This window comes from Thalassophryne amazonica, chromosome 3 (assembly GCF_902500255.1).
Source record: "Thalassophryne amazonica chromosome 3, fThaAma1.1, whole genome shotgun sequence".
NCBI classification, from domain to species: Eukaryota; Metazoa; Chordata; class Actinopteri; order Batrachoidiformes; family Batrachoididae; genus Thalassophryne; species Thalassophryne amazonica.
Genome location: NC_047105.1, coordinates 70820632 through 70834767, shown reverse-complemented (window position 1 = coordinate 70834767; position 14136 = coordinate 70820632). Strand labels below are relative to the sequence as shown.

The window sequence follows — 14136 nt, the reverse complement described above, 5'->3', positions numbered from 1 at the left end:
AGCAGAGTTGTAGTCTTACACACCTCTCTGCAGCTTCTCTCCCCCTGCCATCCCCTCATTACCCCATCCCCGTAGAGACAGTGCCAGCTCCCAGACCACCAATAACCAGCAAAAATCTATTTAAGCATAAAAATTCAAAAAGAAAAAATAATATAGCACCTTCAACTGTATTATACCAAAGCGTTCCATTACTTTTGCAACCCATCATCTTGGCTTTTAGATTTTTAATTAAATTATATCAAGTTGTAAAGATTTGCTTTGAGTTTGAATTTAAGGAAGATAATTTTAGAAATTTGTGATTTTGTATTTGAAATGGCATAAACAAATTAAAATATGTGAAATACTAAGTGTTCCAATACTTTTGGAGGGCACTGTATACCAGGTGTGGCAATTAAAAAGGGAGCTGTACAATGAATGTGCTAATTGAAAACATATGAGCTGATGTGGGTTGAACTTGGCTTCAGGCCTGCCACAACTAAAGATATGCTCAATTTTTCTTGAAGACATAACTTAATAGTCATGGAAGTATGGTTAAAACAACCCATCTCACACCATTTTGTGATGCCATTACAAAATGGTGTGAGATTGGGTTGATATACATATATATTCTTTAAGGCATTGGCTTCACTAAAAAAAAAAAAAAAAAAAAAAAAAAATATATATATATATATATATATATATATATATATATATATATATATATATATATATATATATATATATACACTCAACAAAAATATAAACGCAACACTTTTGGTTTTGCTCCCATTTTGTATGAGATGAACTCAAAGATCTAAAACTTTTTCAATTTTGTGTTTCTCAAGTGTTTGGTTTATTTATTGTTCTTGTATTGGTGTTTGGTGACATTGATAAAGAGTCCTGGTCCTTCCCATCTTACTGTATAGCTATGAGACCTGGGCACTTGTCCTCTGTAAATGGAGGAAATGTGTGTAAAATGTGTTAATCATTTTCACCTTAATGGTGAAAATAATATTAAAGCTGGAAGTCTACACTTCAATCACTGTGGTGGTGCACATAAGCAAAATGTACAAAAACCTGTGTCTGTGTCCAAATACCTATGAGCCAGAGTGTAGAACCCACAGCCAGAGGACATTCTGAAGGTAGATCATGAGGTTCTAGAGATATCGGCGTGAATGATGGAGCAGCGAATACGGAGTAAGATAAGGAGAGATGTGAGAGAGAGAGAAAAAAAATAAAGCCAATAAAATGAACGAGCGACCGAGCAAAGGAGAGAGGACAAACGACAGCAGAACTGTCACTCTGCCTCCCAATTCAAACACCCTGAGAAAAACTGCCTTCTCTCAGTGGATGGGCATCCAGCCAATCAGAACACAGCAATTTAGGTTATACCCAACCCCAAAAACTGAGGGGAGAGAGAGAGAGAGAGAGAGAGAGAGAGAGAGAGAGAGAGAGAGAGAGAGAGAGAGAGAGAGAGAGGCATGCTGTGGTGCAGAGGTTCCTCCAGAGAGCAGAGGCTCCATCCAAAGCTGGATCCTCTGTGCGTTTGTTCTGCTCTTCCTTCCACTGAGGGTGAACATGTAGCAGTGAATAAATTACAGGCTTCTTTGCACAATTCTTTGAGTGCATGTTTTGTTGCAGTCAGAACTGCTGCGCTTCTCCTGCTGCAACATCTGGCTGTGTGTGGAGATCTGAAAAAAGCCCTTGATGTGTGACAAGGAAAAGAGCTGAAGGGAAACATCATAGGGATGCAGAGTGAAGGCTGGCATGTTGGACGTCTTTTTTACCCCGTACTGGTGCTGACCTTTGAAAGCCACAAAGGTGGGCGCTGAAGGTTTGAGTCACCTCTATAACTGATCGAGGAAACAAACAGCTGTGCAGGAAAAAGGAACTTGAGAGTGGAAGGAGACAGGATGATCTTGGGTAAGAAAGACTCTGTAAGCTTTTCAGTGTTTTTGATGCAGTTGATTAGTAATGGCGCCTTCATGATCTGTCAGAGTCGTGGTTCCTCTGTGGTACGAACTTTTGCTGGCACATTACTCTGCTCCAGGTCTCTTCAATGCATTTCTCGTTACCAGTAGACCGTCCTTTACTGTACCTCTCCTTGATATGGCGCAGGACTGCACGCTGTTCATTCTTGATGCCATCAAGCTTCTCACAAGTCAACAACTCTACATTTCACTAAGGTCTCCAACACAACTTTTACACACAGAATCCACTCAGAGGGGTAGACAAGAATGTGCACGCACACACAGCTTTTTACAAACCTGTTCCTTGAAGCTACAGTGTGTAGAATTCAGAGGTGTGTATTAGCAGATGTGAGATATAGTGTCTATTGTACAAATAATGAATGTTTTTTCATTCTTTCAATGGTACGAATAATTCATGCAGATTATTTGTTGCTATAACGCCAAAAATATATTATATATTTTATTCATTTATAAACAGAAAAGGGACTTACATTTTGGTGTGCATCACTGGTGCTTTGATGTCAACAGCCCAACACAAACTTTAAATAGGAGTCCAAAATTGTTCTCAGTCAACTTGCAAAAACAATTCTGACGATGTAGTCCGTGATGCCAATGTGTTGCCGATTTCATTACAGAATGCCGTCTGCTTTTCTCACTCCAGTGAAAAGTCACATCAGAAATTTGTAAAGCTTTTCATCCTAACTTCATCCTCTTCATTCTAACAGCTCTTCATGCCTCCAGACGTCTTATGGTGTAGTGTGAACATACACGGCGGTTTGGGCATGCAATAGCATATTTCATATAGCACCAAAATTGCAAATTTAAAAAGAATTATATAACGGCTGAGTGGATCCTTGTCATTTGATTGGTGCTTTGTATGTCATATGACATGGATTATTCATCCCATTTGTGTTGCATTGCATTTAGAGTGTAGTTTGGTTCCATTAAGAGTGCAAATTTGGTTCCATATGTTTGGTACCATTGCACTCTGTACATGTGAACACACACACAAAACAAATCCACTGCGCTGTCTGGAGGCTGTTGGCAGGAAGTTAGAATGAAAAGCTGGATTAATTTCTGATGTGATTTTTTTTTTTTTTTTTGCTGCAGTATGTACACAGTCTTTTTTTGATAGTACATGTGCACACAATCACCGACCCTGTTGTGCTTGTGTGTGCATGCGTGCGGGGGCAACGACTCTACCGAGACAATGATTTGATTGAGCTAACTGGCGCTGCTAATTCTTGTAACACACACACACACACACACACAATCCACTCCACCGTAAGCAATCTGGATGCATGAAGAAGTGTTCAGATGAAAAGCTGACATGATTTTTGGCTGGAATGAGGAACTACACAAAGTCTTTTTTTCTTTTTTTATGGAAGTCCAAAGTCAGTGCACAGCATCACTGGACTACATGTCGCAATTTGGACTTTAGCAGCAGTGGAACACCAAAATGTAAGTCTCTTTTCTGTTGTTTATAAATTAATAAAATGACAAGGATCTATTTTAGCTGTTATATAAAATAAATAATGAATGTTTTTACATTCTTTCAGTGGAACAAATATTTTATGAGGTGAAAGCCTTTCACCTTATAAAATATTCGTACCATTGAATTCATAAACATTCATTATTTGTATACTATTGCATGGTAAATGAACACACAGTGGTAAATGGTACAAATAATCCATGTCACATGACATACAAGCCACCAATCAAATGATAAGGATCCACTCAGCCTTTCTATAAAGCCATCTGTTCAATAATGTATAATTACATGTAAAAAGCTTAGAATGAGCACTTCACATCTGCATAAGAGAGGACCCCCTCATGGAGGCCGCCATGTTGATACTGTAACCCCAAAGGGACATACCTACTCTATTTTTTCCATTTTGCAGTGCAGCCAGATGATTGAAGAAGAGGACTCGATAGTTGCTCCCTTAAATGCTGTCTATTGGTTACTTGTGAAGGCTAAAAAAAATTAAAAAATGAGAACCATCATTTTTTTTATAAATGGATGATCATGCGGTATTGTATCACTTCCTGTTCCGGAGCACAGCGGTGTTTTTCTGTATCTGTTAGCTGTTTAATCTGCGCAGTTAGATTGATCTAGTTATCTAGATTACGATTTGTTTCCCAGTGTAATCTTTACGTGCCTTAACTAAAGCACTCCTTCTGCTGAATCACCTCTAAATTATTTACACATTATTCACTTTGCGTGTTTTTAGGAATCCGCTAGCTTAGCGTAGCTACTAGCTCTTAGCCGATTTAGCATGGCGGCTTCTCCTGTCTCTCCCGCACTTTTCTGCTCTGGGTGTGAAATGTTTAGTTATTCCTCGGCCTCCTTTAGCAGTAACGGTACTTGTAATAAGTGTAGCTTATTCGTAGCTTTGGAGGCCAGGCTGGGCGAATTGGAGACTCGGCTCCGCACCGTGGAAAATTCTACAGCTAGCCAGGCCCCTGTAGTCGGTGCGGACCAAGGTAGCTTAGCCGCCGTTAGTTCCCCCCTGGCAGATCCCGAGCAGCCGGGAAAGCAGGCCGACTGGGTGACTGTGAGGAGGAAGCGTAGCCCTAAACAGAAGCCCCGTGTACACCGCCAACCCATTCACATTTCTAACCGTTTTTCCCCACTCGGCGACACACCCACCGAGGATCAAACTCTGGTTATTGGCGACTCTGTTTTGAGAAATGTGAAGTTAGCGACACCAGCAACCATAGTCAATTGTCTTCCGGGGGCCAGAGCAGGCGACATTGAAGGAAATTTGAAACTGCTGGCTAAGGCTAAGCGTAAATTTGGTAAGATTGTAATTCACGTCGGCAGTAATGACACCCGGTTACGCCAATCGGAGGTCACTAAAATTAACATTAAATCGGTGTGTAACTTTGCAAAAACAATGTCGGACTCTGTAGTTTTCTCTGGGCCCCTCCCCAATCGGACCGGGAGTGACATGTTTAGCCGCATGTTCTCCTTGAATTGCTGGCTGTCTGAGTGGTGTCCAAAAAATGAGGTGGGCTTCATAGATAATTGGCAAAGCTTCTGGGGAAAACCTGGTCTTGTTAGGAGAGACGGCATCCATCCCACTTTGGATGGAGCAGCTCTCATTTCTAGAAATCTGGCCAATTTTCTTAAATCCTCCAAACTGTGACTATCCAGGGTTGGGACCAGGAAGCAGAGTTGTAGTCTTACACACCTCTCTGCAGCTTCTCTCCCCCTGCCATCCCCTCATTACCCCATCCCCGTAGAGACGGTGCCTGCTCCCAGACCACCAATAACCAGCAAAAATCTATTTAAGCATAAAAATTCAAAAAGAAAAAAATAATATAGCACCTTCAACTGCACCACAGACTAAAACAGTTAAATGTGGTCTATTAAACATTAGGTCTCTCTCTTCTAAGTCCCTGTTGGTAAATGATATAATAATTGATCAACATATTGATTTATTCTGCCTAACAGAAACCTGGTTACAGCAGGATGAATATGTTAGTTTAAATGAGTCAACACCCCCGAGTCATACTAACTGTCAGAATGCTCGTAGCATGGGCCGGGGCGGAGGATTAGCAGCAATCTTCCATTCCAGCTTATTAATTAATCAAAAACCCAGACAGAGCTTTAATTCATTTGAAAACGTGTCTCTTAGTCTTGTCCATCCAAATTGGAAGTCCCAAAAACCAGTTTTATTTGTTATTATCTATCGTCCACCTGGTCGTTACTGTGAGTTTCTCTGTGAATTTTCAGACCTTTTGTCTGACTTAGTGCTTAGCTCAGATAAGATAATTATAGTGGGCGATATTAACATCCACACAGATGCTGAGAATGACAGCCTCAACACTGCATTTAATCTATTATTAGACTCTATTGGCTTTGCTCAAAAAGTAAATGAGTCCACCCACCACTTTAATCATATCTTAGATCTTGTTCTGACTTATGGTATGGAAATAGAAGACTTAACAGTATTCCCTGAAAACTCCCTTCTGTCTGATCATTTCTTAATAACATTTACATTTACTCTGATGGACTACCCAGCAGTGGGGAATAAGTTTCATTACACTAGAAGTCTTTCAGAAAGCGCTGTAACTAGGTTTAAGGATATGATTCCTTCTTTATGTTCTCTAATGCCATATACCAACACAGTGCAGAGTAGCTACCTAAACTCTGTAAGGGAGATAGAGTATCTCGTCAATAGTTTTACATCCTCATTGAAGACAACTTTAGATGCTGTAGCTCCTCTGAAAAAGAGCTTTAAATCAGAAGTGTCTGACTCCGTGGTATAACTCACAAACTCGTAGCTTAAAGCAGATAACCCGTAAGTTGGAGAGGAAATGGCATCTCACTAATTTAGAAGATCTTCACTTAGCCTGGAAAAAGAGTCTGTTGCTCTATAAAAAAGCCCTCCATAAAGCTAGGACATCTTTCTACTCATCACTAATTGAAGAAAATAAGAACAACCCCAGGTTTCTTTTCAGCACTGTAGCCAGGCTGACAAAGAGTCAGAGCTCTATTGAGCTGAGTATTCCATTAACTTTAACTAGTAATGACTTCATGACTTTCTTTGCTAACAAAATTGTAACTATTAGAGAAAAAATTACTCATAACCATCCCAAAGACATATCGTTATCTTTGGCTGCTTTCAGTGATGCCGGTATTTGGTTAGACTCTTTCTCTCTGATTGTTCTGTCTGAGTTATTTTCATTAGTTACTTCATCCAAACCATCAACATGTTTATTAGACCCCATTCCTACCAGGCTGCTCAAGGAAGCCCTACCATTATTTAATGCTTCGGTCTTAAATATGATCAATCTATCTTTGTTAGTTGGCTATGTACCACAGGCTTTTAAGGTGGCAGTAATTAAACCATTACTTAAAAAGCCATCACTTGACCCAGCTATCTTAGCTAATTATAGGCCAATCTCCAACCTTCCTTTTCTCTCAAAAATTCTTGAAAGGGTAGTTGTAAAACAGCTAACTGATCATCTGCAGAGGAATGGTCTATTTGAAGAGTTTCAGTCAGGTTTTAGAATTCATCATAGTACAGAAACAGCATTAGTGAAGGTTACAAATGATCTTCTTATGGCCTCGGACAGTGGACTCATCTCTGTGCTTGTTCTGTTAGACCTCAGTGCTGCTTTTGATACTGTTGACCATAAAATTTTATTACAGAGATTAGAGCATGCCATAGGTATTAAAGGCACTGCGCTGCGGTGGTTTGAATCATATTTGTCTAATAGATTACAATTTGTTCATGTAAATGGGGAATCTTCTTCACAGACTAAAGTTAATTATGGAGTTCCACAAGGTTCTGTGCTAGGACCAATTTTATTCACTTTATACATGCTTCCCTTAGGCAGTATTATTAGACGGTATTGCTTAAATTTTCATTGTTACGCAGATGATACCCAGCTTTATCTATCCATGAAGCCAGAGGACACACACCAATTAGCTAAACTGCAGGATTGTCTTACAGACATAAAGACATGGATGACCTCTAATTTCCTGCTTTTAAACTCAGATAAAACTGAAGTTATTGTACTTGGCCCCACAAATCTTAGAAACATGGTGTCTAACCAGATCCTTACTCTGGATGGCATTACCCTGACCTCTAGTAATACTGTGAGAAATCTTGGAGTCATTTTTGATCAGGATATGTCATTCAAAGCGCATATTAAACAAATATGTAGGACTGCTTTTTTGCATTTACGCAATATCTCTAAAATCAGAAAGGTCTTGTCTCAGAGTGATGCTGAAAAACTAATTCATGCATTTATTTCCTCTAGGCTGGACTATTGTAATTCATTATTATCAGGTTGTCCTAAAAGTTCCCTAAAAAGCCTTCAGTTAATTCAAAATGCTGCAGCTAGAGTACTGACGGGGACTAGAAGGAGAGAGCATATCTCACCCATATTGGCCTCTCTTCATTGGCTTCCTGTTAATTCTAGAATAGAATTTAAAATTCTTCTTCTTACTTATAAGGTTTTGAATAATCAGGTCCCATCTTATCTTAGGGACCTCGTAGTACCATATCACCCCAATAGAGCGCTTCGCTCTCAGACTGCAGGCTTACTTGTAGTTCCTAGGGTTTGTAAGAGTAGAATGGGAGGCAGAGCCTTCAGCTTTCAGGCTCCTCTCCTGTGGAACCAGCTCCCAATTCAGATCAGGGAGACAGACACCCTCTCTACTTTTAAGATTAGGCTTAAAACTTTCCTTTTTGCTAAAGCTTATAGTTAGGGCTGGATCAGGTGACCCTAAACCATCCCTTAGTTATGCTGCTATAGACGTAGACTGCTGGGGGGTTCCCATGATGCACTGTTTCTTTCTCTTTTTGCTCTGTATGCACCACTCTGCATTTAATAATTAGTGATCGATCTCTGCTCCCCTCCACAGCATGTCTTTTTCCTGGTTCTCTCCCTCAGCCCCAACCAGTCCCAGCAGAAGACTGCCCCTCCCTGAGCCTGGTTCTGCTGGAGGTTTCTTCCTGTTAAAAGGGAGTTTTTCCTTCCCACTGTAGCCAAGTGCTTGCTCACAGGGGGTCGTTTTGACCGTTGGGGTTTTACATAATTATTGTATGGCCTTGCCTTACAATATAAAGCGCCTTGGGGCAACTGTTTGTTGTGATTTGGCGCTATATAAAAAAATTGATTGATTGATTGATTGATGCATATTACTTATCACAAGGCAAGGAAGCATGAATCTCCATTACCAAACAAGTAAAAACACAAAAGGAAACAAAGATTATGACTGTTGATGGTGTAATGCAATCTGCAATCTTACCATTAGATTAGGCTAAATCCTGCATACTACAGCTTTAAATAAGGACAGGACAACAGATTAGATTTGACACATCCTGACAGTAGTTATATTGCATTCTGTCCAGACCATTTAGCACTTTAATTAGAGCAGGCAGGGGACAGAAGCATCTGCTTAATGTATTTACTATTATTTAATAGAATAAACAACATATTCATGTAGAATTAGTCTAGTAAGGTAAATGGATTATATAATTGTAGTTTGGATAACAAAATACAGATATTTTTACTTGAATTAATTAACTCTACCGTGAAGTAACGATTTGATCAGCACCACTTTGATTTTTGATTTAACAAATTTTTTGGTCAAAAAGGTCAAATCTGGCTGAAAAAGAATTTGAGGGCAGATGTGTGTAAAGAGGCAGAGACAATAAATTGTCAAAGCTGTTTTTTTTTTTTTAATTTTCCTGCAAGAAAGGACACTTTGCACCATGGCTCAGATACAAACTTGAATCCTTTCTGTCGTATCAGAACTCATTAATCACGTCCACCTGTGCTGTAATGTTTTTGGACCTGTTGGTTTGTTTGGATTATGTAAAAACTACCTGGCCACTAAGTCACTCACTCATCTTCAACCGCTTATCCAGGATCAGGTCGCAGGGGCAACAGCTCCAACAGGTGACCCCAAACTTTCCTTTTCCGGGCCATATTGACCACCTCTGACTGGGGGATCTTGAGGCATTCCCAGGCCAGTGTGGAGCTATAATCTCTCCACCCAGTCCTGGGTCTTCCCCGGGGTCTCCTCCCAGATAGACGTGCCTGGAACACCTCCCTAGGGAGGCACCTCAGCTGGCTCCGTTCAACGCGAAGGAGCAGCAGCTCTACTCTGAGCTCCCCACAGATGACCGAGCTTCTCACCCTATTTCTAAGGGGATACCAGCCACCCTCCTGAGGAAGCCCATTTCGGCCGCTTGCACCTGCAATGTAGTTCTTTCAGTCATGACCCAACCCTCATGACCATAGGTGAGAGTAGGAATGAGGATTGACCAGTAGATCAAGAGCTTTGCTTTTGGCTCAGCTCCCTTTTCGTCACAACAGTATGATACAGCAAATGCAACACCGCCCCTTCTGCGGAGATTCGCCGGCCAATCACGCTCCATCGTCCCCTCATTCGTGAACAAGACCCCGAGGTACTTGAACTCCTTCACTTCACTACCAGGCCAGTTTTCATTAAACTTGGTGGAGAGACACAGCATATGCCAAAGACAAACCCATTAAATTTTCAAGTACATTAGGCTCAAAAGTCAGCCATGTTTTTTCTTTCTTTTCTTTCACTTTCTTGGTGTGGTCAGAGCTACTGTGAGTGCTGTGATGAGGGAACACATAGACTTCTTTCCAGGGAAAGCTAGATCTCATCAGCAAGGTGTTTTGACTCCTACTGTGTTCAGCACTTGCATGGACTGGGTGATGAGTAAGGTTTTGGAGTCCAGTGGCTTAGATGGCGAGGAAAGGTTTACTGACCTTGACTTTGAGGATGACATTGTGATATTTGCAGAATCAATGGATTCCCTGATTGTTGCTCTTGAGAAGATGAGGTAGGGATCAGACTGTCTGGGTTTGTGATTGTCATGGATCTTTCATTTACACTGCCCGGAAATTTACTTACTTCCTGGATGTCGGACACTTTTCCACGAATGGCTCCATAGTAATTTGCATTCTCAGCCAGATTGGCACTTGTTGCCAATCTGGCTGTGAAGAAAAAATACATAAATAAAACAATAATTAAAAATACAAGAAACGTATGGAAAGCCACTCATGGACTTATAGAAGGTGTCCAGGAGGTCCTGTAGTTCAATATTATTGTCCCAAATGGTGACTGTCGCCTCCTCCCACAAACAACCATCGAATCCTCTACTGGCGGAGCACTGTGATGCGCTCGAAGTGCTGCTCCATGCACGCACAGGCTCTGTGATCTTCTGGAACTGCTCCAATAAAAATAAATAAATAAATGCGGCATGCTGGTGTAGTACCCATTCAACACAAAGATGATGTCTAGTATGCTGTCCACCCATGCACGTCAGGTGTGCACCTACCAGGAGCATTAAACTTAAATCCACTTCTGTCCTCAAAGTAATAAATAACTAAAAAAAATAAAAACAAAATGAATCCAGTTTGTGCAGGTTGCCCATGGCCCACAGGATGTGTCCAGCCCATGAACACACATCAGGCATGCACCGACCAATAGCATTAAACGTAAATCCACTTATGTCTTCAGAAAAATAAATAAATCAATAAACACAACGAATCTGTTTGTGCAGCTCTTGCATCCAGCCCAGTGTGTGTGTGCACATCGAGTGGGTGCCGGCCGGCTGCAGAGCTTGGCGGCCGGAGGCTGCTGGAGTGTTCAGTCACTTCTAGAAGCACTGTTCTTTTCCTATCATATTTAAAAAAAAAAAAAAAGTGTGTGTCAACCTCTCACAAGTTGTGTGCACGTTCTGAGTTGTAGAGACTACCTGGTGAGGGGTTCAAGGTGCCACCTGACGATTTGATGAGTAAGTTTATCGTGGTGATTTTTTTGGTTTGTTCAAAAATCAAATGATGCATGGCCGTCATCCCACGACTGAGGCGAGGGGATGCTGAACGGCTGAGAACCTCACACCAAACTGCACAAATGTCCTCGCGGATGCTGTTGGCAGGCTGTCACAGCCCAGTGAGATACGAGCTTTAATGTGTGGTTGTGAGACTTGGATGTGAAGCAGTGACCTAAAGCAACGACTGGATGTGGTTGAAACTGGGACTCTCTGGTCACTGCTAGAATGACTTTGTGTCCGATGAGCAGCTGCAGAGGAAGACGGAGATGAAGAGTATCCATTGTATGGCAAGGAACATCAGCTAAGGCATTTTGGCCATGTGGGACATTTCTCTGAGCATGATCCATCACACAGGTGCCTCAGTGCTGAGGATCCCAGCAGTGGAAAATGTTTAAGTCCAAGGGGACACCTATGTATCACAGTGAAACATAGAGAGGTAGATGTCTGCTTTTGGAAGGTGGAGATAAACCATTTTTCTGTGGAGGACTCAGGAAGGTTCAGTGGTGTGGCTGGTACGGCGATGTGTGGCACAAGGGCTTGTGTTTTTTATCATGGCAGGATAGGGTAGATTGATAGATTGTTGTTGTCATCGTCCGGTGAACCATGTGTACGAGGTCTATTAGAAAAGTATCCGACCTTATTATTTTTTTAAAAACCCATATGGATTTGAATCACGTGTGATTGTGTCAGACAAGCCTGAACCCTCGTGCGCATGCGTGAGTTTTTTCATGCCTGTCGGTTGCGTCATTCACCTGTGAGCAGGCTTTGAGTGAGGTGTGGTCCACCCCTCTCGTCGTTTTTTTATTGCGAATAAATGTCTGAACGATTTGGAGCTTTGCTGCATCAATTTTTTTCCAGAAACTGTGAGAGACCTCCAGGTGGACACCATTCGAAAAATTTATATGGCTTTCAGGGACGATTTTATGGGGATTAAACAGATTACGGAGTGTTACTGCCACTTTAAGGACTGCCCACAACTCCTGAGAGCGTGGCGCGCTCCCAGCCCCCATCGACAGGCTGACACCCACTGGAACAACCAGATAATTTCCAACGTGAAAACTTTGTTGATCCGGGACCTCGTCTGACTTTCACAAAAAGGCAGAAGATGTGGACGTCAGCACTTTTTCGGCACATTCCACCGTTACAGGAGTTTTTTTCATGGAAAAAGAAGCGGAGGAACGCGCCACGGAGCCGTTCATTACGCGGCACAAAACCACCTCCGTGTTCGTCTCACAGGACGGCTTTCAGGTGGATTTCAGACGGATTCCGGTTGCTTTCCAGTCGTGTGAATATCCGAATGTGATTGTGCATGAGCTGGACATGCCCAAACATGTCCTGTGAGGCTTCATCACGGCGTTTCTTTGCACCATGCAGCTCCGCCGCGACGCGCGGAACTCCTCCGCACGTCTGTCTTAATGTGCCAAAAAAGTGCTGATGTCCACGTCTTTTCACAATTCCTGTGCTAGTCAGAGGACATACCGGATCAAGACAGCGTCCAGTTTAAAAATGAACGGCACATTTCACTGTTACAGGAGTTTTTGTCATGGAAAGAGGAGCGGCTCCACCGCGCGCCGCGAATGACGCAACCGACAGGCATGAAAAAAACTCACGCATGCGCACGAGGGTTCAAGCTTGTCTGACGCAATCACAAGTGATTCAAATCCATATGGTTTTTAAAAAAAATAATAAGGTTGGATACTTTTCTAATAGACCTCGTATGAGGTGGGGGCTAAATACTGCAGTAACAAATAGAGCGCGAAAACACATCATACATAGAACTACCAGCCTTGGCAGAGGTCTGTCCTCTGAGTGCTCCTTTAGTTCAAATGGTTTTCCCTTTATGATTTTTCAGTTAAGTGATGCTCATTCAGTGATAAATTTGTGTTAATGAGAGTGACTTCTGCTCCGTGGGTGCATAAGGCCTCTCTTCATTGGCTTCCTGTTAATTCTAGAATAGAATTTAAAATTCTTCTTCTTACTTATAAGGTTTTGAATAATCAGGTCCCATCTTATCTTAGGGACCTCATAGTACCATATCACCCCAATAGAGCGCTTCGCTCTCAGACTGCAGGCTTACTTGTAGTTCCTAGGGTTTGTAAGAGTAGAATGGGAGGCAGAGCCTTCAGCTTTCAGGCTCCTCTCCTGTGGAACCAGCTCCCAATTCAGATCAGGGAGACAGACACCCTCTCTACTTTTAAGATTAGGCTTAAAACTTTCCTTTTTGCTAAAGCTTATAGTTAGGGCTGGATCAGGTGACCCTGAACCATCCCTTAGTTATGCTGCTATAGACTTAGACTGCTGGGGTGTTCCCATGATGCACTGAGTGTTTCTTTCTCTTTTTGCTCTGTATGCACCACTCTGCATTTAATCATTAGTGATTGATCTCTGCACCCCTCCACAGCATGTCTTTTTCCTGGTTCTCTCCCTCAGCCCCAACCAGTCCCAGCAGAAGACTGCCCCTCCCTGAGCCTGGTTCTGCTGGAGGTTTCTTCCTGTTAAAAGGGAGTTTTTCCTTCCCACTGTAGCCAAGTGCTTGCTCACAGGGGGTCGTTTTGACCGTTGGGGTTTTTACGTAATTATTGTATGGCCTTGCCTTACAATATAAAGCGCCTTGGGGCAACTGTTTGTTGTGATTTGGTGCTATATAAATAAAATTGATTGATTGATTGATTGATTGATAAGTGTGCATGTGCTGATTAAATATTTGACAACTTTATTTTTGTTTGCTCGCTTTGGCGTCTTGCTCGGCTTTGCCCATGATGTTTAGCTCTCGACAATCCCTACCTGATCCTTGTGTATCAGACAAACTAGATAAACTGATACGTGATTGCAGCAGCATCACACCAAGCTGG

At 41.9% G+C, this 14136-nt stretch overlaps 1 protein-coding gene across 2 annotated transcripts in view; it reads left to right on the top strand.

Moving 5' to 3' along the window:
• Window positions 1-1429: 1429 nt before the first annotated feature.
• LOC117507009 (zinc finger protein 385A-like) overlaps window positions 1430-14136 on the top strand; it is a 96083-nt gene continuing 83376 nt past the window's right edge. For both annotated transcript variants that reach the window (XM_034166692.1, XM_034166691.1), the window contains exon 1: window positions 1430-1902. Coding sequence is in view for 1 of the 2 variants with exons in the window: in XM_034166691.1 (XP_034022582.1) it covers window positions 1893-1902 (10 nt within the window). In the remaining variant the exon portion in view is untranslated. The remainder of the gene's footprint in view (window positions 1903-14136) is intronic.